Genomic DNA, 26,065 nt, shown 5'->3' with positions numbered 1-26,065 from the left:
TGCTGTGTGCGATAGGCGCCGTCTGGCTCAGCGGCGTCTGGTTGACCGCGGTCCATTGCGAGGAGACGCACGTGTAGTCTATCCACTACCAGGCGGGCGGGTCTTCAACGTAAGAAGGTCCGACGGGGAAAACACCAGCGCCGTAAACAAAGCCAGTGTGCAGTACCGAGTAAGTTCTGTTTATTTCGTTTCTGTCCGTTTTTTAAGGCTGCGTGGACTAGGCCGTGCGAGCTTTCATGGAGCGTCCGTAGCTGCAGTGGGAATGTCGACCGATAGAGGTCATGGGTTCGACCGGGATAGAAGCCAGGTCCTCGGTGTCAGAACTCAAGCAATCTCAACTGAGCGCCCGTCATAGGCGGATCCTGGGGGGGGGGGGGGCACGGGCCATGGCCCTTCCCCCCAAAAAAACTCTGAGAGTATGTTTTGGCCCCCCGAAAACGTTCCCAGAACTTAATAAAAGTTTCGTCTACTTACCGTCTGTTTTAACTGTTTTGTTTTAACTTCTGTTTGAGATTCAAAAGCATTTCGGTGCTTGAATGGTGCCTACTAGGTACTCGCGAGAGGGACCATGCACAGGACCTCCGATCCCACACCAGCCAGCTGGCGACGAAGAGTTGTCCCCCCCCCCAAAAAAAACAATAACTCCAGGCTAGATCCGCCCCTGGCGTCTGTTTCGTCTGTTGCATGTGGGTGCTTATGTGATGCGGTTTTGAATCATGCCAGGCTGCTGAAGACCTTCCTTTCGTTGCACGATTTTGAAATTACACAAGTTGTAAGTGCATTTGTAAGTGACATGCATATAGATGATTCAGTGTCACAGCCTTGTTCCTCATAGAATAGACAGGGGGATGGAGGGGTAGACAAGATCTTTCGGCTACATGCGTTTATCGAAACGAATTTTGGTGGAACCTTAATTGTTTTTGAATTGGTTATTATTTGCTACTGATTTCGCTTCGATGAAGGCATGGAGCCGAAATACCACATCCATCTCTCCATTCTCATGTTTATTATACGAGAAATAAGGCTATAAATACTGTCTCATCTTTATATTGTCATTTTGAGATGCGTCCAGAGCGAAGACAACGCTGGGGTTGCTGATGAGGCTTATGCCCTTGGGGATGTCATGTTCCTCAGCCTTTATCGCCCGTGTTCCCCACGTTGGATTTAATTCACAGAAAAAAACATACATAGAACAGCTAAAAACTCGGTCTCCATCGTAGGGTAAAAAATGTCTGCCCCACCGTCGCAGTGCATGTTGCGGAACTCATAGCTGCGTTGTGTAGTGGCATAGGTGGTACAAAGTTTGAAAAATGAGGAAGGGGTACCAGCTGCCGCAGTAGGCTCAGTTGTAACCCTGGGGTGTAAATTTCCTTCCAGTAAAGAACTTCAAACAAAGAGTACTTTGTTGATCCCTGTATACTGTATATGCATAGATTACTGCATTTCGCGATGCATATCATCACAAGCCTTGACAAGAGACACTTACAGAAACACCTCATGTCAACACGCGCCCGAGTGGCTCGTCAAGTACCCTTCGCTCAGATGGGGCGGGGGGGGGGGGGGGTCGTCAATATGACCTCTCAAGGTCTCAAAAACTAAGAGAACTAGGGACACCAAATTCACAAGGTGTGTTTACCTGTATGTGAACTCACTCGTGTCAAAATTTGAATTTTCTAGGTTACGACCCTCGGGTCAAATAAGGTCAAAGTCAAACCCCAGTTTGGTGTGCAGATTACCCCGAACCTAGGTACTTGTTCCAAGCAAAAAGTTATTGTCCTCATTTAAGGCCAGTGACCTTGTTTGACCTTTCGCAGGTCATGGTGACCAAAGTTGTATAAGACTGCATTCAGTTTTGTGTTTGAATGGACGTCAAAGACTATGCTAAGCAGTCTGTTCCTAAAACAAAATGTTAAGTTATTTTAGGGTGGATGTTTTAGGCCAGTGACCTATTCTGATCTTAAACACGCGCCCGGGTGGCCGGCTGGACACCCTTCGGTCGGTTGGCGGGTCAGTATGACCCCCCTGAGATCTCAGGAACTAAGAAGGCTAGAGACATCAAATTTACAGGGTGTGTTGGCCTGTACCTGAACTCACTTAGGTCAAGGTTCGAGGTTCCTAGGCCATAAGCTTCGGGCCAGGTAAGGTCAAACAAGGTCGATCTCCAGGCTGGCCTCCAAAGTGCCGCCCAGAACCTATATACCTGTCCTAACCAAAAGGCTACATGATCATTTAAGGTCAGTGACGCTTTTTGACCTTCCGAGGTCATGTTGACTAAAATCATGCAAGAATACTTCAAGTTTTGCATTTGAATAACTGACGAAGATTACGCTAGGCATTATGTTCCCAGAAGAAAAATGCTGATCCGGGTCTTTTTAGGTCAGTGACCCATTCTGACAATTGAGAAGTGCATGGAAGATGCATAATGCGGTTCCTGTGCTCAATGAATTCAGAATGAACATCAGAAACTACCCCACACAGCAAGCCATAGAGTTATAAAACAGATTGGCCTTGACCTTGATCTCATTTTTGAAACCGATCTTAGGGCCATGGAATTTGTTCATTCAAGTGTTGCGTTGCCTCAGAAAGTATCTCAGAGATGTATGGTCTCGTCTGACACTCCGTTGTCGCATCACATTGAGCGATTCACTAGAAAATGACTTCGCAGAATCCATGGCCTGACTTTGACCGGCCGTAGGGCAGTGACCTTGCAAGGTACATGTAATTTTTAGTACCAAACGATCCGCTATTCAATTGTCTACAGCTATGCAAATTGTAAAAAATTGTAAAAATTGAAAAAAATTGGCGTGGCTGCGCTTTGCTGCTCTGAAACACTTTTGGAAAAATCTTGGGCGGTCAATTTGACCCCTCCACCCGAGTTCGTGTTAAAAAGTTGTATTCGAAGTCACATCGCGGCTGGACCACCCCACACACAACGGCGAACTGCCGCACGCAACGCCGACAGAGAGACTCGCTCTACGCGCCCCGAGCAGCACCTCTTATACTCCTTTCGAGCCCACCCCACCGCGTCCACAGACTAACGCATCGCCCGTGAGCCGTGACCGTTTCCCTACGTTAACACTGTCCTGAGGCGTGATCTATTGCCACATATGGTCCACCGCTACGCCCACCCCTGATCTTCAAAGATCATACTCTCACACCAACGTTCATACTATCCGATCACTCGACACACTCTGTCCATAAAGTTGGCCCGGTTGCCGGCGCACACGCTGGCTGCGTCGCAGCGGCACCGTCGCGACTTCGTCCGCCGGCTGCTCAGGACAGGCCAGGACGCCCACCGGTTCCGTCCCAGTCGCCGTTGACGCGATCTGCGGCAGATCCCTCAGGTTGCAGCCAACAGCCATCTTCCATCACGCCGCCCGTCCGGCGTCTCGACGACGACACCGGCCGCGCGCCGGGTCTACAGCTGACAGGCGCTCGCACACGTGTCCGATCTGGGCGTGCAGGATCTCGTCATCCGCGACGTCATCCCAGCCGTCGGTCACCGCGTTCGCACGCCTTTTCCGCCACGCAGCGACTGGCTGTGGCCGGCCGCTGCCCCACCGGCCGCGGGAGACCGACCCGTCGCTCCACCGGCCGCGGGAGGCTGCCCCACCGCTCCACCGCCATCTGCAGCACTGGCGCTGGCGTCCGTCCACTTCCAGGCGACCGTCTGCGCCTGCTGCTCGCCGCTAAATCTCGCCGTAAAGTTGGCTGCATTCACCTCCAGGCCTCCTGGGTTACAGCTGCCGCCGCACCGAACCGCACGTCTGTCGGCGTCCGCACGCTGATACATCCCAGAGCAGTGATGCCACTCATGCCGAGCACGACGTCGCGACCGCCGCGACCGACCCAGCGGTCGGTCCGGCTCTACCAAGGCCTCGAGCGTCACTCGACGGTCCTTGGTATCAACCACCATGCTATGCTGCCGGTCCCGCAGCATCCGAGTTCCCGGCCGCCGATCGTGGCCACTCTCACCATTCTCGGTGTCCATTGTTCGCAGCGGGCAGCGTACACGAGCGCGTCCGTGCAGCCCGCGTCCACCAGCGCCCCGACCATCCGCCCGTTCACCTCTAGCCAGGTGATGGGCAGCGCGCCCCTTAATGGCGGGGAGACGGCGCTCGCGCTGACGCGGCGTCCCCCGACTCGCTTCGCGTCCGACGCCGCGGGCAGGCGACGGCGACGTGGCCCGACTCACCGCACGTCCAGCAGCATCGCAGTGGGCGCCTCGTCGGCTCGCGGAGGCGCCCCTGCACGCGCCACGGCCGCTGCCACAGCGACGCGTTCATCGCTGCGCACGGCCCGTGCCCGTGCGAGAACGCTAGGTAGGTCCAGCACGACGATCTATCGTACACCGGAATGAGCCGGGCGTCAAACGGCCCGCCTTCATCCCGCGTGACGGCCCTGCTCCCGTTGACACTGGCGCTCCCGCTGGCTGACGCTGGTGTCGTCACGCCACCAGCCGTGATGGACGTCTTCACACCGCCTGCAGCCGCTGCCAGCGTCTCGAGCATTCTGGCCGAAATAGGTTGTATTCGGAGTCACATCGCGGCTGGACCACCCCACACACAATGGTGAACTGCCGCACGCAGCGCCGACAGAGAGACTCGCTCTACGCGCCCCGAGCAACACCTCTTATACTCCTTTCGAGCCCACCCGCAACACGATCGGCGTGTGACTCGCTGGCACCACCGCGTCCCACCCCACCGCGTTCACGGTCTAACGCATTGCCCCTGAGCCGTGACCGTTTCCCTACGTTAAGACTGTCCTGGGACTTGATCTATTGCCACATATGGTCCACCGCTACATGAGCACCAGAAACTACCCATGCATGAAGCTGCAGAGTAAGAAAGCAGGTTGGTCGTGACCTTGGTCTGACCTTCACATCTAACCCTGGGTTAATGGCTCTTGTCCATTCAATTATTGTGTTGCCTAAGAAGCTTCCTCAGACATGTATGGCTTTGTTCTAACACTCCGTTGTGAAATACGATTGAGCGAATCCGTAGGAATTTTCTTCGCTGAGCCCATGGCCCGACTTTGGTCTGCCGTTGGTCAGCGACCTTACAAGGTGCATCTAAATTTTTGATACCAAACAATCTGCTATTCAGTTGCCTAAAGCTGTGCAAAAGTTGTGGGGGGGGGGGGGGCTGCGCTGTGTCGTTCGGAAACCATTCTGGAAAAACATCCGGAGAGTCAAATTGACTTCCATCTGAGCACGTGTTAAGCAAGCGTTTTCAAACCAAAGCGCTTCATATATTGGCAAGAAAATGATCATCATGCAGAGCTAACACAGGACCCCTCAAAGTTTATCTGGCAACCCCGTTGTGACGTGACGGTGGGGCGCCTGGACAGACCACAGCGTTGTAAGCCCATAGGAAAGGGTCTTTTTCAGAGGCAGCGTTTGGGCAGATTGAGAGGGTACAGACGGCTGAAAGGCTTTCAGCGTTAAACAAAATGTGTGGTCTGCCGCACAACAGGTATGCTTTTAAAGCTTAGTGCTTTGGCTTTGGATTGCAAGTCATTTTGCGCAGGCGTTGTAACGTTCACCTAGGTGATGTCACTAGTACCGGCGCCTGGTTTATAGATGGCGTTAGTGTTGTTCTTGTGCTGATATTCATCCAGTTTTCCTACACTTACGTCCCCCTTCTCGAGACGTTCTGCGCGTGGGAATGGAAACTGTGCTTGTTGGGTTCGAAATATTTCAACTTCTTGCATGCGATTTTTTTTCCTTTATTTTGTTCGGTCACCAAGGCATTCCTTAGTTGCCCGCCATTTTAGTCTAAACGCCAGATGATGTTCGGTCACGGTATTAGTTACCTTTTTGTGTAAGCCTACTAAGTTTGACCTTAAATTGAAAACTTGGCAGTCGTTTTAACATGATTGACACCTTAACCTTCCTGAACTGGCTGAATATTGAACGCGTGGCGACGACATGCGACATTTCGAACATACCATCAACGTTAGGTGAGCAGGTTGGTGTAAGAACAACTCGTCCGGGAAACCGACGATTCTGCCCATGCCCATTCTGTCATGTTTGTCCATTCGGCCCATGTCATGTCTGCGGGTCATTTTAAGAAACATTACAGTTCCGTGCAAACTAATAATTTCAGTACATACGTTGTGATGTACCGGATGCAAAGCACATGCAAAACAGAACTAGAACACAGATATACATCACGACACCAGGTAATGATATATTTACAAAAACCCAGAGGCGGAGGAGGCAGCAGTAATAAAAGTGTCGTAGCAGTGGACAAGCAAGGCGTCATGCTGTCCGCATCAAGACACACCGGGGTGTGCCTGAGCCTTTGCGTCCAGGCCAACTGACAGTAGCACGATGTAGCGGGAAGGCGCCACCAGCCTTCTTCGTATCAAAAAGACGTGTTCCTGAAACGCGCCCACCAGCTCCAGGAAGCATGAAGGGAGGGGGAACATGATCAGCCCGTCCCCCCCCCCTCCATCCAACCAGCGGAACAGTGAGGGGCTAGTTCGTTCGACCCAAAACTGCTACTGCTGGTCAAGTGGGTACACGTTAATAAATCAGTATCGGCGCTTCTTTTAAGGCACTTTGAGCCGCACCTAGCTAAATTTTAGAACTCACTGCGGCATCACCTCAAATGAAATGCGCTATTTCAGGTGGTGGTCAAATGTCGTTTTTTGCGATTCATTTTAAACGAATGTGGTAGCCTGCACTCATATAGGCCTGTTATCAGTCATGCAACCGTCGAAATTTGTCCAGAGTTTTTATGGTAGCATGAGTATCCGTAACTACGTTTCGGTAGCGTTTTGCCGTGATTTACCCCATTACAAGCATGGCCTGGCAGCGCGCCAAGAACTTGGGCGCTCTGGTATGCCTGACCCAGCCCCAACCAAGTGTTGCGACGCCTGCCAAACTAGCAGTAATTTTAAATCAAGTTGTACATCAATATTTAGGACTCTCACGATCTGGCCAAAACAAAAATGTTAGGCTAATAACGTTAAGCCTGCGCGTTCCAAAACTTGAAACAGTGAGGTAGGCATTCACGACTGCCTAAAACATTTCGGGCTGAAGTGCAAGGTCAATCAGAGCGGACCACTTTGATAGAGCTCAAAATGCGTGCTCGTAGCCCAGCACCCAAGCCTTTTAAAACGCTGCGTTTGGGCATATATCGCGAAGTTTTGTATGTTCAACTTAGCTTTTCGTAGTTTGAGATACATTGGCCAAGTTTAGATTAGCCTGTCAATTGCTAGCTAAATTATGGCGGCCCGAAATGACTATCGACGGTTTGATAGATATGCTGATAGCTTGACAGGTGTAGTTTTGGGGCTAAAAGTATTGGCCAAGGCCAAAATTCCACCAATGTCTTGTTCATCTATTACCATTTTAACCTACTTATTTGGCATTATCACCCGTACTTGAAATTGGCACTTGTCAATATTTTTGGCGTCTTTGCGACTGAGCAGGGTACGCCACTCAGACGTCTGAACGCCAGTTCAGAGCTCAACCGTCGCCCTGACTTGGAAGTGTTTGCTTTTGCGTTGTTCACGTAGGGCTCGCGTGCAGGGTCCTTTGCGGGATGAAGTAGTTCAAACTGCAAATCGCGCTCAGAACCCACATGCAATTAAATGTTTCGAAGAAGCCTGGCTCGTAAGGCCTTGGACGGTCACTTGTCTTGGACAGCCACCAGCGACAGTCACCACAGCAGGAAATCTGTAGCGATGTGAATAACCTAAAATTAGTGCATTTACGCCCTAAACTTTATTCCGTAAACCCACATCATGCTATGAGATTGTAGAGACTCGTGCCCGTAACCATGACAAGGTCAACAACAACAATGGATCTTGTAGAGGTATCAAATTTATTACTACTGAAATGTTTGGTATACAGTAGAAATATCTACTAAATTGCTCCGGTTTACTTTCGTTGTATATTTAAGTAGCAAAGGCTAGCCAACCTAGCCAGCGCACACTTAATTTTTGGATTGTATTATATTCATTTTTCATAGGAGGCCGTGTTGTTGAGGAAAGCTGGACTAGCCTAGCAATCTAGCTGATGGAACGCCGTCTCTAGTCCCTAGTCCCCCGCGAGCATGTCACTGGTTGCCAGGTTCACAAAACCTGTAGATCCAGTGACCGTGGGTTAACACACGCGACTGAAAAATCAATACAAAACATATAGATGCACACGCATTGACACACGAGTCACTCCTGGAACTACAGATCACGTTAACTTTACCATGATTTTTAATGGGTACGGCGATTTCATGCTATTTAGCCATGGGCAATCAACGAAAAGCAGGATTCGAAACTTTTCCAAGTCAGCGCAGAACATGTATTGCATATAAAAGTGGAATTTTCGGTTAAATGCATGGTGTCATGTGCAGACGAATGCTCTCGCTTAAGGAAGCGGTCAGTTTAAGCGAGAATCTCTCCCGCCCTGACACGTTTTTCTAAATGCTGCGGGACGTGACTGAGGAAATTCCGCAGCTAGGAATATATCTGATGCCGTGCGCGAGGCATTAAATACCGTTCGCTCAGGGGGGAGGGGGTCAGATGACCACCTGTGATCTCAGAAACTGAGAAATGTAGACGCAGCGCATTTACATGGTTTATTGGCCTGCATGTGAACTCACTTGTGTCAAAATTTGAGGTTCTTAGGTCGTAATCTCCGGGTCAAATGAGGTAAAAAGGTCAAATTCTCGATTGATGTCTGAAGCGCCCCCAGACTTTCTCATGCAACTGTCATAACCTAAATACCTATTCGTAGCAAAAGTTCACTAGTGCTCGCTTAAGGTTAGTGACCTTGTTTAACCTTTAGAAAGTCACGATGACCAACATCATACAAGACTGCTTTGATTTTCGCATTTTAGTAAGCGTGAAACATTACGCTAGGTGGTATGATCGGAAAATAAAAGCGTTGACCCGGGTCATTCTAGGTCAGTGACCTATTCTTACCTTTTAGCAGTCCAATGAAGATATATGATGTGGTCCCTGTCATAACAAAATTAAAATGAGCACCAGGAACTCGTTAGTACAGCAAGCTTTTGAGAAAAAACGGGTTGGTTTTGACCTTGATTCGACCTTTAGGCCGGATCCTAACCAACGACTCCCTAAAGCTTGCCTGGTAAATCCATGATCTATCTGACTTTGGGCTGGCATAGGTCAGCGACCTTACAAGTTACACTTGCTTTTTATGTCAAACGATCTGGTATTCTGGCGTCGTTCGGACATCATTCCGAAACACCATGGGGGATGAAATGCCTCTACCCCCACTCGGGATCGTGGTAAAGGAAATGTTCCACATCCGAAAATATTTATCCAATCAGGTAGATGAAATAAACCCATTTGCAATCATTAATTTTCTTTGAATTGTTGGCGACCGCTCCCGACAGCACAATGTCACTATCTAGCAAATAGGTTGCTCAATACGTTGTCGTTTCACTACGTCATAAAACGTCTTTATGTCGTTGGGTCGCTGCCAGACTAATCATGTCAAAGTTGCCACTTAGCGGACAGGCCACCTCACTTTTAGTGGTTTAACTTGCCGGTAGGTGACGGTGTGTTGCTGGAACTTGTTTGCGAAACCGAATATGGTCATGTGTTCGCGCTTTGGTCCTTTCTCGTAGTGTTCTTACAGATTCATCTGCTATTTTATATTGTTTACATGCATTCACACAATGGGTCATGGCACTTCTCTGAAGTTCTTCGACTCCCATTTTTCGACATAACTCGTGGCACCGTCCAACTTTTTGTATTAAGAGGCACAAAACGTGACTCGTGTTCGCAGCTGGCGTAGAATGTATGTCATTGGTAGAGAGACAGTTGAAGTCCGTTGGTACCAGACATCATGGTGATGAGCGCCAGACACGTATAACTCGATCATCACATTTTCCTGGCCTTGTGCACCTCTTGGCCAGTGAAGGGGCAGTATTCACGGGGCGTTTCTATGGCGCCATGCGGGCCTGGCTAATCTGGAATTAGTCCGCACGAGCTTACGGCGTCAGGCTCAGAAACCACAGGGTGTTAAAGGTGTTAAAACAGGCAAGTTTGTGAACAAAACTAAATGACCTTTAAAATGGCGATATTAATTCAAAATCCCATACAAGTGTAAAACAATCCCTCTAAGACCGAAGGCAACGCGCAGACGTGGTAGTATGTCAGTTGTCGGGAGCGGGGTGGGGAGGGTGAGTCGAGACTGAAATGCTGCTTTGCACCTGTCTGCCTGTGCTCAAATAACTTTATCGTGCTATTATGCGTGCCTAGCGTCGTGATCCCTTTTCCTGAACTGTTGTCATTTAAAAAAATGCACGGGCAAATCGTTGGAGCGCGTTGTATTCCTCCTGTGTATGTGTGTGTGTGTGTGTGTGTGTGCGTGGGCACGTGCGTGCGTGCGTGCGAGCGTGCGTGCGAGCGTACGTATGTGTGCGTGCGTGCGTGCGTGCGTGCGTGCGTGCGTGCGTGCGTGCGTGCGTGCGTGCGTGCGTGCGTGTGTGTGTGTGTGTGTGTGTGTGTGTGTGTGTGTGTGTGTGTGTGTGTGTGTGTGTGTGTGTGTGTGTGTGTGTGTGTGTGTGTGTGTGTGTGTGCTTGTAAACCCTCCTAAGTGGGGACCGAGGTCCGCTACACTCACGCAAGGTGAGGACCGTTTTCAAGGTGGGGGCCGAAAATCGGTCCTCATTTTGCAAACCTTTGGAAAACGCTAATTTCGTCCAGATATTGGTCTGGTATCAATCCCTTAGAGGTCCCCACATGGTAGGTTTTGTCCGTCAAGTGTATGTTTCGTGGTCACGTGACTTAGGTCGACTTACACAAATCCGCCGGAGAAGTTTCTCGCCTTTCGACTGAAATGTGTGACGTCATCTTTGAGCAGAGGTGTGCTGATCTTGTTGTCACCTTGAACGCACCATGTAATGTTGATTCCACACGACAGAATTGACTGAAGTAACTAGATGATAAACAACAGTTATTTCTATATGCCTTAAGACGTCTAATAATGAGCAAACATTAACAATCATGTGGTTTGGCAGGGCACATGCATAGTACCCATCACTACTGATTGTTATGGCAGACCTTGGCCGCGGGTTGGAATGCCGTGGAGGTGTCGCGTCGCTCGGCTGGTGTGGCGTTGCGCGATCGAGGGACGTGAGATATAACTGCGTGGTACGTAGTGGTGTTCCTGTGGGCTGTCACGATGTGGTGAGTACTGATAGCTGCATGATGTTCTGTACTGGAAGCTCTGTTTTTTAAGTGCATGAAGTGTCTCGGGCTCGGGTGCACTGCAGTGTCAGGGACGGGGAAAATTCTTTCAACTTGATGACGGTGCGGCAATTTTACCGTTAAACCCTCTGTAGCTATGAAGGAGGAAGGGGGCAAGCATTAGGTGCGCAGCGCTATGTGGGGCAATGCAAATTCTTCCAACTTGGGAGTTGCGTGGCTGTCTTAGCGTTGCATCCCGTGTAACTGTCGACGGGAAGAGGGGGGGGGGGGGGGAAGGGGGGAGGGATCAGCGTGCTTTTCACCTCATGTTCCTATTTACCCCTCAATGGGGTGCGCCATTCTCACCTTACCTGCATGCACTGAGTGGGGGCGTAGGTACATAAAGTTAGTAGGGGGGGGGGGGTTGCCAAAACTTGTGAAATGATGAAGCCTAACCCAAAGATCATCAACAAACCAATTTCTCTCTGAATTTGGCGCTATTTCATTTCTTAGTTGACAGCTGTAGCTAGATTTCGGAGGGGGGGGGGCCTAGAACCCCCCCCCCCCCTTCCCTAACGGAATAGGAAACGTGAACCCTGATATCGAGTAGTGATGGCAGGAAACCTTAAAGCCCTTCAACCAGCAGATCAACACACGAGATGTGAACAGCCGTGCTTTTTGGAAGCTGCAATTAATGCGTGCTTTATCACTTCAGAATGAATGCAACTTTGACCAGCATGGCCATAAAAGCATGGTGATCTGCGGACTGATCTGCTTGTGGCCCTCCACGTCATGGGGAGCAAATAGCTTTTCCTGCCTGCTCACACCACGTCATGTCAGAATGATTTGTCAGTTAATAAAACATCAAAACTCAACTTTTCGACCAATGCATTCCTTGGACCCTTCCACAGCTGCGTGATGTAGCAGTCTTTTGTAGCCTGGAGATGCAATTCTTTTGTTTTTATTTCGGTTTCCATGAGATAACACAGTAGATACTAGATACCTGGCCCAACTCATTAATCTGTTGAAAATGTGCATATTGCATATGCTTTCCACCCTCTATGTTCTCAATTCCAGGCAAAACATAGTTTAACCTACCATAATTTGTGGACTAGTGATTTGTGGTGGTGCTGGGGAGCAGCTAAATCAAGGGCGTAGCCTGCAAAGGAAGTAGCAAAATAAGGCGAGATTATGTCCACTCTGTTAGATAAATCACAAACTGAAAGCTTAACGTGTACCTTTTAACCAATAGGGAGCAGCAGGGGGCGCAGCCAGAGGTTTCATAAGGGGGGGGGGGGGGGCACAGGATTGACAGAGCACACCCTGATAGTAAAATCCCCCCCCCCCCCAAATCGCCTCATATGACCCATTTGTTATTAAAGACATGTTTTTCTTATTGAGCTCAGACCAACACGGAGCTGACTGTTCGTTGCTCGCGATCGCTGACCGAAATAGAGGAGTTTTCTGTCTCAGGGGTCCCCATCGGTGCCAAAGATCATCTTACTGACATTTGAGATCATGACCTTACGAGCGGGGGTCCTTAATGTGACCTACAGCCAGCCCTTCGGACTCTTCTAATCTTATATTAGTATTTGGTCTCTTATATTAATCTTTGGTCCATATTTGATCTCGAGAGACCCTTCGGCCCCTCTTTGGGCCCCCTCAAAATCGCTCTGACTCGGGGCTGCTTGCCGCCACAGTTCGACACGGTGGCCCCTAACCGACACAGAAGCCCTTCATTGTACCAGGGACCCCGAACATTACAAATCGCGAGCCCCGGCCCTGTTTCTGCTTGGGAAATGGGTCTCAAGGGCTCAGACGGGCATGGAGCCGACTGTTCGGTGTTCGTGGTCTCGGGCCGATTGTCTCAGGGGGGGGGGGGGGGGTGATCCTAAAACGGTGCAAGGGGACCTCCGAATAGTATTTTAAGTCACGACCCTGTGGTCCGCGATTCTTTGCGTGACCTACAGTCAGTTCTTTAGACCCTTATACCCTCCAAACGGGCCTTTGATCGTCGGTTCCGGTGTGCTGCTCAAAAGTGCTGTTCAAAAGTTGAAGAAAGATTTCATCCTTAGCACGCATTAGCAGTTATGAAAATTTGACAGCCAGATGCAAATATTTCACCACCTTGCCAATAATTATTGATGTTTTGAATGGTCATTCTTTCCGCATGTCAATTTACAAAATTGTAAAATAAACGGCCTAGACTGCTTAGCAAGCGCGCGGGTTGATCGAGTAAAACATTTTAAAACGCCTTCTGTTTCATACGCAAGCGTGCGGGTTGATCGAGTAAAACATTTAAAACGCCTTCTGTTTCATACTTAGTAAGCTTCTGGCTTTCGTTCGGGCTGGTCAGGTGTTACCGATATGACATGACCGGTGTACTGGCCCTAAACACTAGGGTCAGTGGGTCTGATTGACATGAAAACAGACATGTCACTACTTTGGTGGTGGGTTCAGGATATACGCGACAAGCAATACTTAGCAAGTACAAGCAATGTGGGATACGTCTCATCATTTTATTACCGTCCCCTACTCATCTTTAAGAAAGCCATTCATTTGTCATTCCTCTTAAATCTGTATTATTTGCTCTTGGGATTTGGAGACCTGCGATGAATAAAGTGCTCCCTTCTAATACCATTCCCTTGACCATGTGATGTAATGCTAGCTTGTGATGAAAACTGGCATTCACTTCATGGAAAAAAGCATGGCGGCCAAAAAGGTGGCATTCCAGGAACTGATAGATTTCTGGTAAACAGACTTGATGATATTGTATTCATGCATTTTATTGTGAACAGACACGTGAACAGGGTTGACGGGTCTTGCGTAATTGATCTTTTGTAATCTTGACGTGCGTCTCGCATATGTCTGGATTACATGTTTTTGCAGGGGTTTGGTTTCCTCTCCCGGTGGACGACTTTAGCTCCCCACCGACTTGTGATGCAGACAATCCCAATTCAGTGGTCAGCCTTCTCTTCCCAGTTTATGGCGTCTGCCCTGGCAGGAAGGCTGGACCAGGCAGCGAATCGAACCCCGTACGTCTGGTTTCCTATACGCGCGGCTTAACGTATGTTTCTCTACCTGTTTGGTACAGTCAAAAGGCAACCAACATGTGTTGTGTTTTACAAATGCTCGTGCTTACTGTTACAGGCACCGATCATACCGCTTGAAGTTATTCAGCATATCACTAGCAAAGATGGCATGTTTACACTGGTGAAGTATAGTGGCTTCAGGTAAGAGCACACATTGTCCCAATCTCCTCGAGCTAACAAGTGATCCTTGTTGGTAGGACCTCAGTGAATGACACTCGTGCATTACGTTTCGTTTGAACAGCTGTGTGCCGATTTTTAAGACATTCAGTGAAAGACTGAATGACTTGAGTGCTTCGTCTATGCGTTTCTTGGCATAGCTCTTCAGAGCATGAATAAACCGATGTATGCATTGTTATACTTACCTGAAAATGAGCATGGGCGGTGCCGAGATGGGAGGCAAACGGGCTGTCCGATCCCCTTTTCTTCAAAGACCTCGACAAAACCCATGACCAATGTGCGTGCCGTGGAAAACCCTACGACCCATGCGCCCAGGGGCCCATTACCCAACCAAGCAAAAGATGGTAGTCAATGGACTATTTTTGCAGTGAACGCTCAAAGGGCCAATGTCAAATTTTCAGAAGCATGTAGGTTTTAGCCCCTGCCCCTATCCATCCCCGGTTCTCTTACCCATGCCTTACAGTGGTGCAACCAAAGACACGTGAGCTATGTATACCCATGCGCGTGCCCTGGGAAGGCGTGGATTTTCGGCGATGCTAGCAACTAGCCCTGACGTCTTCCATGGTGATGTGTTATGATCGTTAGGCGAGGGTATGATTGTACGATAAAAATAGCGTCATGAAATTAATGAAACGGGTCTCCAGGGTGTTCCAGGGCCTCCTAAATGCTTTTTTTCCTCGCGCATGAGAAAATGATCGTATAGAGTAAGAGCCAACGTTTCTTTGCTTGATTTTACAAGTACAGAATTCTCTGACTATTCTTAGGGCCCCTTCTGGCCACTCCAGGGCCCCCCAAGTTTTTCCGTGTGCCACTCCTGGCCACTAGTAGTCTTCTGCTTGCCTAATTGGCGGGCATTCTCACTTTTTCAACTTATTTCAGAGTTCCTACATGGGTTTCAAGAGAAAGAGTGCCCCCAAGCCTAATTCGGTTATATTTTAAGAAAGGTTGGTGCATGGTTCAAAAAAGTTTCTTAAAGTATTGAATGAAACGTGAGCAGCAGCATAAGACGAGAGCATCAGATGGCACAGTGCCCTTTGAGAGTGGGTGTAGCAACCAAGGGTGATTGTGCTCTGTTTGGGTTTAAAACTGATCAGTGGTACATACCACCTAACAAAATAACGTGTCATGGCGCAGACTGTGTGTCATTGCTGCAAATCCCAACTGCTCTGCGCGGGAAATTTGCTCATTGCTTTGTTTCGTAACGTTTTGCAGCTTGCGTGTCGTCAGTGTTTTTTACTTGCTTTTAGTTAAATATAAAGTGGTTCTTTTGTACTTGCCAAGATACCCGTCATCACGAACATTTTTGTTCCGTCCATGAAAGAAACTGTTCATAGAATTTGAACATGTGCATGGACACGTGGCCATGTGGCTTTGAACAGCCACTTGGCCATGTGGCTTAGCTGGCTAAGGCGTTGGCTTCGGAGCCCGAAGTACCCTGGTTCGCCTCTGACCACCGGCGCGTTGTGTCTCGGTCCCCTCGGCAAAAGAATCGCAACTCCGATAGGTCTGGCACTGTAGCGCATCGTTGAGTAACCCGAACGATCCTTCTTCCGACGTACTGGTTTTTTGTTTTCGTTTTTGCTTAATACTCGTCGTTAGGTAACCAATGGCGATCGGTCTGTCCGCAGATCATGATAATGATGCTTCTGGCCTCATTCCTGATGACAATGAAGATGAAGATCCTACGTACCTCCCCGACCCGCGGCCAGCAACGGACACGAATGAGGATGAGGACCAGGACATGGACGGGGACATGGATGAGGACGAGGACAAGGGCTAGTTCAAGGATATGGACGAGAACTAGGATATGGAGCAAGTCAAAGACGAGAACGAGGACGAGGACCAGGATGAGGCCCAGGTAGTGGCCAAGAACAGCAGAAGGGCTTCCGGCGAACACAGTGTCTCTGTTGAAAAATCTCCTAAAACAAGAAAGCTATCCCTAAAGCGGAACGTTTGTCCCTATTGTGGTACCCTGCACACAAAACTTGCGGGCCATCTTTTCCGGAAGCATAAACAAGAACCCGACGTACTTGACGCACTCGCCTTTCCAAGAGGATCAAGGGAGAGGAGAGTCACTCTGGAAGGTATCATTCATAAAGGCAATTTCAAACATATCTCTGCTGTTTTCCGAGATGGGCGAGGAACGATCGTCCCAAGAGGCGTCCACCTCAAGATATGAATATCAACGTGGAAGATATGCTGCCATGTGGGAAATTTCACGGTTTCTTTTCTAGACGCAGCCTCTTTCGGCATCGGTGCCACGCCCATGGGAAAACTGCCTCTGGGGGCGGAGTCCAGTCCCAGGGAAGGTCCTTGCTGCCGTGCCACAGAGATGCCGCGGCTGGTTTAGAAAACCAGATGGCGAAGATGTGAGACGATAGTATTCCGTCCACTTGCAGGCATGATGCCCTTATCATGGAGTTCGGGGCCCGTCTCTACACAAGATTGGGCCACGAGCGCCACCAACATGCACACATCAGAGAAAAAATGCGGCAGCTGGGACGACTGCTGCTGGAGCTGAATGTATCAAGCCCAGGATCAGGTCTAGAGATGTTAATTCACCCCGCAAAGTTCGTGGAAGTGGTAGGCGCGGTCAAGAACCTGGCCGGTGTGAAGGAGGGCAAATATCATAACCCATCGCTTGCTCTCAAGCTTGGTTATGGCCTCAGTGAATGCGCGGGCATACTGAAAACGCGCGGGACCACCAACGAAGACGCCACCCCGAAGACGGCTGCGGACGATTTCCTCCTGCTCTACCAACGAGATTGGAAGCTACACGTGTCTTCTCGTTCGCTTACCACTCTCCAGGAAAAGAAGTGGAATAAGCCCGTCGACCTTCCCCTCAATGCGGATGTTCAGAGTGTAACGAAGGAGGTGCAGGCTCGGGGCTCTTGGAAGAGGAACGCTTTATCAAGAACTATGTTAAATTGTCGGAGACTGCGCGGGCATCCATCATTTTGTTTAACCGGCGAAGGCCGGGAGAAGCGTCAAGGCCTACGGTCAGATCATACACTGAGAGGGACCAAACTCTCAATGAAGATGTCCTGCAGCACCTGTCTCCCGTAGAGCGAGAGCTATGCCATTCGCTGGGAGATGTAGTGGTTCGGGGCAAAAAACGAGGCGATGTGCCCATCACGCTAACAGCCACAATGCGAGGGACGCTTGATCAGCTGATCGCAGAGAGGAAAGACGTTGAGGCCCCTCTCGACTGTCCACACATTTTCGTCAACAGCGCAGCCCCAGATGCGAGCACGCTCAGAGGCAGCGGCTGCGTGCGGACATTCGCGCGAAAGGCACGTGTCAACAACATCACAGCCACGAAGTACAGAAAGCATGTAGCCACTATGCTGCAGCTGCTGCGACTGAGCGAGAATGAAATGGATATCGTGGCCCGCTTTATGGGCCATGACATACGGGTTCGCAGGCAGTTCTATAGACTTCCCGAAAAGACGGTGCATGCTGCCAAAGTGAGTAAAATACTACTCGCGATGGCCAAAGGGATCGGCGGATTCGCAGGAAAGACCCTGGATGACCTTGACCCCAGCAGTGACGATGTCGTCGAAGGTGATCCCGCTCCCAGTGTCGACATGAACGACAGCACTAGCATTATTGCGATCTATATATCCGATCCCCAAGCTGAAGCAGAAAACGGACCACCCAGGGGGCCAAGGATTAATAAAAGGAAGCCCAAAACCAAAAGGAAGGTCGTGCTGTAGACTGAAAGAGAAAAGGAGGCTACACAGAGGCGCATGAAGCCATTTATCGGTTCTCTGAAGTGCCCAGGAATGGCAGACTGCCTAGCGGCACTGAAGGAGGAGTCTGCACCGTGCCGGCGTTCCTGGAAGGATGTTAAGTTCTGTACATACAATGTGATCCAGAAGCACAAGTGTGCCATGGAAATGTAGTTTCAGCTGGAAGCTTGGAATGCTGCATGTCTAGATCCCCTGCTGCGTTGTGTGCAATCGCTGCCTTGTGGTGGCAATGTTCTTTTACCTGCAAGCTCGAGAGGCTCCGGACGTTAGATCCTCTGTTGTGTTATGTTGCAACCCCTGCTTTGCGGTGAGGTTGTTTGACCCGTTTGCAAACAAACTAAGAAACCTTTTGCACAAGAGTGTGTTTGTGGTGGACCGTGATCGGAACTGATGGATTTGCTGTCTCATGCTGCCCTCCCCACATGGAAATAACACAAAAACTAAAAATGAATAGCAGAAAGCCCGCGTCGGGAGACCTCAACATTGCCTTACAGATTGCAGTAGTGACCTATGTCAAGAAGTTTGAAACCGATTTTGTGACCTGCATAGCCGACTGACCTGACCTGCTCCAGATCGTCGTCGATCTGGACTCGGCGATCATCGTCGACCAGGACTATCGATTGATCGTGGTTATCGTCGTCATCATTGGGGCTTCACGACGCACTCACCTGCTGAGGTCATATGGCGTTGCCTGACTCCAACCAAGGCAGTGATTTGTTATTGTGATTGTTCTTCATCTATGCCGTGGGCTCGTCGGACAGGTACCGGCCAGGTACGAAAGACAGGGGTAATGAAAGGACATCAGCGGAAGAACTCGGAATGTTGAAAAATGCAAGGAGGTTCAGATTTGTGTACTGTTTTCATTTTACGCATTATTCATGCTTTGAAATCAACCACCTAAATGTGATGTAATCCCACATAGTTCCGCAACTTTTAATTCGCACACAATGTTAGGCGTCCTGTCTTGACAAAGTTTTGGCGTCAACTTGGAAAAAATTTCGAACACGGACGAAGAGACATAATTTTTGGACTGTAATGAACAAGGCATAACATGTAGCATAAGGGTAGGCATAAGAAGTGAAAATCATCTGTTGCAAACCGAAAAGTTGCGTGTAGCTTGTGCCATGCGTCAAATATAACATAATATGATACAATATAATACAAATATAACAACATAATGCAACATAATGGGAAGATCACATAACATATTACAATAAAATACAAATATAACATTATATAATGCAATATAATGCAGATATAGCAATATAATACAATGTAATACAAGTATGACATAATATAACACAGATCAACATAAATATCACGGCTCCTTCAAAAACAAAGAATGTGCGGGTAAGGCATCAGCAACCAAGTTCCATTTCCCTGCCAGTTGGTTCGCCAACGTGACCGAACCGACGTTGTCACCCAAATTCCCTTTCTTTCCATGTCATCAATGAAGACAATTTAGATACACATTACAATGCGGAGACCGGTCCCTAGCTTGATAAGTGTAAGGCGTATGACGCACCTTTGACGTCATATTAGCTGGTCCCCGCTTCGCGGCATCCTACGGATATTGATCCCTTATCGCTAGACCTACGAAATGCTTACCATCGCACTCCTCGGGTTTTCAGCAGCACTAAGATGTTAATTTCGTAACGCTAGCTCATGTTTAAAGAGGTGTGTAAGTGGTCCCCACTCGGTAGTAGTCCAGCGCGGTCCCCACTTGGGAGGGCTTACAAACAGGGGTGTGTGTGTGTGTGTGTGTGTGTGTGTGTGTGTGTGTGTGTGTGTCATGGTTGTGGTTCGAAAAATCGCTTCCATTCTACTATATTTTCAGTCCTCCATGGGAAATTCGCTGAGCAGTGCTGAGGATGGAGAGACGCGATGTGACCATGCACTATACGAAGAAGAATATGAAGCTGAACGACTGGGCCGGCTGGAGGCCGCCGCCCTGTTGAGGCGGCAGAGGCTTGTCCAGCGTCCGCGCGGACACCAGCTCGCCCAGGCATATGCAGTTCGCTCCTCCGTGCAGCGTGCGCCGCTCCCGGTCGCTCCCCGCCTGCCAGAGTACTGCTACCGCCACGGCTCGCGCGGGGGCTGCGTGGACGCCAACTGCCGCCGACTGCACATTTGCCATCTCTTCCTGGCGGACATCTGCAAGTTCGGCGACGCCTGTCGCAACGGCCACTCGCTGACCACAGTGCACAACCAGGTGAGAGATGGCGTTGAATTTAGAGCTGGACGTGTTATCGGGTTTTGAAATTGGGATGTTTGCAAACATGCATTAGAACATTCCACTCTGAATAGCACAACTGAACTTTCTAGGGCTGGAATAGCCTTTTTGTATTACTGCTGTGTCAATTTTGTTGCGAATGTGGATTATGCCTGGCCAGAAGAGAGGCCTTTGCCTGTTTCGCGCACAGTGTGTGGTATCCGGCCTCTCGCCTGCCATGAGTCCTTTGAATATGTCGGTATCATAAGAATATTGCATGGCATAACTTCCGACGAACGTACCGCATCAGGCTATGTATACCGCTGGAAAACGTAAGATCCCTTTAATGAATAAACATGTTCGAATTTTTCCAATGCGGTCGCTCAGAATACTCCGTACATCCAAAATCCGTCAAAATGTCGCACTATGGGGACACGCTTATAGACCGTATTTAGTGGAAAACCTTATTGCGCTTGATTATGCCACTCGATGTTTAATATTTTGGCAATGACTGCTTACGTTCAGAAACAGCACGCCAAGACTGTTCAGAAACAGCACGCCAAGACTGTTCGACCGGTGCACAGAAATCAAGGTTGCACAGAAATCAAGGTTTCTAGCTTTAGGCCGGAGATTCGATGGGTAGGATGTCAGAGTTAAGCATAAGGTATTGTTGAATGTCAACTTTCAACTTTCAAACGTTCGTGCATCTTTCCTGTCCTCTTAGAAAGAGACTCGCGGGTGTCACTGAATGGACGAGGGAAATTTCAGTCCGAATTCGAAGGAGTTGGACAAAGCTTTATGTCTGCCCCTGCGCCGCAAGGAACATGTTGGTTACGCGCCTCATCCCGTGCCTTTATCCAGTCTGAACCTGTTTTTGATGAAACGATTAAATTCGTAGGTTTTCGAAACGCGCTGTGACGTGACTTGTACTTTTGCACGCTTAGTTGTCCGAAGCGCCGATGTTGAAATTATACAAAAGGGAGAGATAATGGGAGACATGAAACACTCGTGCGACCAGGACACCAAACATCTCTTAAGGTACAAGTGACGTTTGTCCGTGTTGTACATGTGTACATGACGCGCGGAGACCTCCACTGTTATTTTCATCAGCAAACGTTGTCTGTTTTGTGTGGAGCACTGTGCCGGGCTACAACTCTGAGCCGTGCTCTGCAGGTGGTGTGTAGCAGGTATGGACTAGACACCAGGCGGGAATCGGCTGCTGTTCAAAAGCTGCGCGCTGCTTTTCAAGAAAGTGGCCGCATGCCCGATGAAAATTATCACCAATACCTGGAGGTGTGCTTCAAAGCCGGCTCGGAAAATTCGTGCGATGGACATTTTTGCAACAGACTTCACATTTGCAGGTAATGTGTTGTTCAAGAGTGATGCCCGGATGTCGTTGTTTTGTCCTTGTGTTTGAATTGTCGGAGTGGACAGCAGACGGCTGAAACAGCTTCTGCCAGCCTATTTCTACGGATTAAAACCGGCTGTCAGAAACTACCGGTGATAAAAGCTGTCAGAAACTGACATGCTGAAGCACTGTAAATATGCTGTAAGCCAATTTAGGAAAGTGGAATAGCAGAATGACGGGATGAAATGTAAGGTCAATAATGTCAGTACAAGTATGGTGTATTGATCATTACAACTACAGTAGGAATAATGGAAGGATGATAGAAAAAAATGCAGGAGGTCAGAAATCGCTCGGAAAAAGTATAGCATGGACTGTCATTTGCATAAATTAAGTAGTGTGAATGATCCATATCCATCGATGCGATATGATGTAACTTATAACCAGAGTTGATATGGCTGTAGTATCCTGTCCGCTCTTGCTGTCCGCCCAAACACTAAGTCCGGTGTTACCGTGAGTATTTGCCCAATACTTCGGTAATAACAACAATAGCAATAATATAACGTCGGAGGCGTCCGAACATGTCGCGCCCCCGCCACGCACCCCCACCCCAGGCCAGCTCTCTCGCGCAACTGCCGCTTGCCTGGCGCGTAGGCGCCCTAAACAACTGCCATATACCACAATGACAAACCACGAATACTAAGCAGTCAGTTGGGAGAGTTTATTCCATCCGTTTTTAACCTCAGATAGTATATTCAAGATAGTATATTCTCACAAGATAGTATATTCTCACAGGGGTATCCTGGGGGGGGGGGGCATGGGGCCATGGCCCCCCAAAAAAACTGGGAGTATGTTTTGCCCCCTTCCAAAGACATTTCCAGAACTTCATAAAAGTTTCCTCTACTTACCGTCTGTTTTAACTTCGATGGTGCGGTATCAAACTTTTTTTTCGTTTAGGAAAAAAACTTCATGAAGAAAAGCTGGCAGCGATTTGAATATCAAAACAAACCGCATGTTGACGCGGCTTGGTCATACTCGGCGCAGACATCGTGTTTGATAAGTGTACTGGACCTTGGATCCCACACCAGCCAGCTGGCGACGAACGGTTGCCCCCCCCCCCCCCCCATAAAAAACTCCAAGCTAGATCCGCCCCTATATATTCTGCTGGCAGGAAAACCAGCAGACCCTGCCACGTGGTTTGGCACTGTTTGATCCCACAACTGGTGTGCTGCCGGTACCAAGCAATGCATTTTTTGGCTTTGACATACCACTGTAGCTCCAAAGAATATCATGCTGGACATCAAGAAGCAACTGCTGATGAAACACGTGGGGGTGGATTGAACATCCGGCGTTGGGAGGTCGTACCCGAATTTTCAGTGACACCCACAGCAAAACTAGAAAAACACTTTTTCATGATATCTAGTGGGGCTCATGACCCCATTGCCTCTTCCCTTTGGATCCATCATAGAAACAATGGGGAAACATGAACAGCGTGGTTTTAAAATTGACGTTGACCTGACCTGACGTTGTTGTGTCTTAGCTGTGCACTGACCATGACAGTGCGTTGTGAACGTTCGCTTAACCGTCTCGCTTATTAGTTAATGGTTGTCCGTTAAGCCATCGCACGTTGTATCGTAAAACGCCAGGTCAGTGGTCTTTGTAAACACATGACTGCTTCTGAGAAGCCATTCCCTGTCGCTCCGGCCGTTGCGTCGGAGTTGTTTTCGCGCCGCCTCTGGCCTGACTGCAGTCTCTATCGCGCATACGGGAAGTGGTTCGTCCGTTTGGGGCTGTGTGTGGACCGGACCCCTGCCTTCGATAATGCATGTGTGTACCCGCGACCGAACACGCTGGGCGCCGCTCTCCTGGGCAGCTCAGACCCGCGCACCACCAGCCGACAACAAATACCTCTGGTCAGCAGGGGGCGGAGCTTTCTTTTCAGCTGGGAGGGCTCCACCCATCCCCCCAAAAAGAACGGAAGTGGCTTAATGCCGGGAGAAATCTGCTTATCGGCGTATTTTAGGTGGAGATCGCGTCATTTCCATTGTTTAGCCCTAACTCGTTTTGTGGAACTACGCCCCTTGCCCGGTCACCAGCCGCCAGCCAGTTCAGCGCGTTACCCGGCCGTGCCCACGGGTAGAGTCGCCCCCCCCCCCGTCCCATCAATACCCTCAATGTGTCTCTAACCGTCAGGTGGGCCATTCGTCTGTCGGTCGGCAGCGCACCTTGCGCACCACGCCGCATATGCGCTAAATTCGCCATGCACAAGGCCGAGGCTGACCGGTGGAAATGGTCGCCGCGACTCCCGTCAGTCTGTAGGGCTGCCTGATTCCGCGCGCTATTCCAGGCGTTTTTGGCGCGAAACTGCACGAGACCGATCGCCGCGACTCTCGTCAGTCTGTAGGGCTGCATGATCCCGCCCGCTATTCCAGACATTTTTTTGGCGCGAAACTGCGCGAGACCGGTGGAAATGGTCGCGGCGACTCTCGCCAGCCTGTAGGGCTGCCTGATCCCGCCCACTATTCCAGACGTTTTTTGGCGGGAAACTGCACGAGACCGGTGTGCAGGTTCGGACATGATCTTCACACCACGCACAACAACAGCGTTCTGAGTCGTCACAAGGTGACCAAGCTACGTGATGCTGCAATTCTGAGCCTGCTTCGTGAGAAGTACCCGGCACGACAAGAGCAGGTATCAAACTCTCATCGATCTTTGGGAGTGCTCATGGAACCTGCTTCAAGCGGCCCCGAAAGGCATGGTTTCGCCCATCTTCAAAGGGATGGCATTTGTCCGTGCCGCTATCTTTCGAATTCGGCTGAGCTGGCGACATTCTTTTGTTTTGTCTAAATGCGTTTAGTAATCGCCGTCGCTTTCACTGTCTCGCGCCCCTCTCTACCCCTCTACTACTACCTATACCTCTACTACCTCTCTACTCTCTATCTCTCTCTCCCTCTCTCTCTCTACCTCTCTCTTCCTCTCTTCCTCTCTTTCTCACTCAGTCACTCACACACACACTCACACACACTCACACACACACACACATGTCCGCGTGTCCTCAGGGTGGTGGAGGTTCTGTGGCTGGCGGGGGACCCCGGCAGAGACGCGAGCAGCAGCGTGGCGCTGCCGGCGGTGGAGACCAGATCAAAGCCAGAGGCAGCGGAGGACAGGCTAGCGGTGGAGGCCAGATGAAGGGCATTGCCGAGGAGCTGCAGTGTCCGGTCTGTCTGGACATGCTGCAGAGAGCCACCACGCTCGGCTGCGGACACACCTTCTGCGAGGCATGCCTGCAGGAGGTCCGCGAAAACGACCCCAAGTGTCCGATGTGTCGTCAGCGTATAACTTCTTCGATCCGCTCCGTTACGCTGGACAACATCATCAGCAGCCTCGCCGCCCACCGCTGACGCCTGAGGACCAGCGAGGCTCAGAGATTTGGGTAGCATTAAGGAACTCTCAAAGATAACTGCATACGTTACGTGTGAGAAGGAAGCCTTCAGCAGCAACCGAACGTGGTTTGCGATAATCCCAGAAGTCTGGAGGCTCGCGTTCTGTCGTGGTGCACTGGACCTCATCCACGCAGCATGCGGGAGCACGCGGTTGTTCTAGCTCATCCACGTATGCTTCGGATGTCATTCTGGGACTTGTGAGACGTTCGAGTTGTCAAGAAGCCAGCAGGTCGCTGGTAACGGCGATGACTTAAGTGGGAGGTTTTGTCTCCTTGGAAGCGATCTCCTGGCCAAAGCGCCGGTTGAGTGATACACAGAGCCGCGCCGTCCTGTGACGGCGGCCAACGCCGAGTCGCAGCATCGTAGCTTGTTCGATGCGCTTTGACCCGGACCTCACCGGTCCACAAACGGCGCCGCTGGCATGGTAATAGTTTCAATGCAAGGGGTAGAGCGGAGTCATGTCCGCGGCCACCTCAGCATACACGCAGTAATTTGTGAGGGATGCTTTATTACATGCACTTCATCGCGAAAACTGAGCACGTGTCACTTCTATCCTGTACGGTATGTTGTGATTTGGCGATATCTAAGTACGCGCCGACGTTATCAATAGAATGCCAGCCGGCACAGGATGAGTGGTCGCTTACGCTTTGCTACCTATCCAGACCAAGTGGTGTTTTTGTAGCATCGGCCGCCGTGTCCATGCCAGCCTTGATGGACGCGGCAGTTACGCATGCTGGTGCTAATCAGTGTGACGGACCACCGACTCGGAGCATCCGACCAGACGCCGTTGCCGTGACCCGTGCGGGACAGTCGGAGCGGGGCGGCTGTACTCGAGCACCTGTCGGCTGACACCTGGCAATACACCGAGCTATGCG

General features: G+C 49.9%; 1 protein-coding gene across 1 annotated transcript; it reads left to right on the top strand.

The window, feature by feature from the left end:
- LOC119095348 (protein mono-ADP-ribosyltransferase PARP12) lies at positions 1-26,065 on the top strand. Its single transcript, XM_037218201.1, has 5 exons — positions 1-169; positions 20,028-20,402; positions 21,576-21,763; positions 24,276-24,438; positions 24,807-26,065. Exons 2-5 carry the CDS (start codon positions 20,034-20,036, stop codon positions 25,146-25,148), a joined length of 1,062 nt encoding a protein of 353 aa, XP_037074096.1. The 5' UTR covers positions 1-169; positions 20,028-20,033; the 3' UTR covers positions 25,149-26,065.

Source organism: Pollicipes pollicipes, unplaced genomic scaffold, assembly GCF_011947565.3.
Source record: "Pollicipes pollicipes isolate AB1234 unplaced genomic scaffold, Ppol_2.1 Scaffold_4219;HRSCAF=4965_pilon_pilon_pilon, whole genome shotgun sequence".
In the NCBI taxonomy this organism is placed as follows: Eukaryota; Metazoa; Arthropoda; class Thecostraca; order Pollicipedomorpha; family Pollicipedidae; genus Pollicipes; species Pollicipes pollicipes.
The sequence above is the reverse complement of the archived record's forward strand: the minus strand, read 5'-3'. Positions and strand labels throughout refer to the sequence as shown.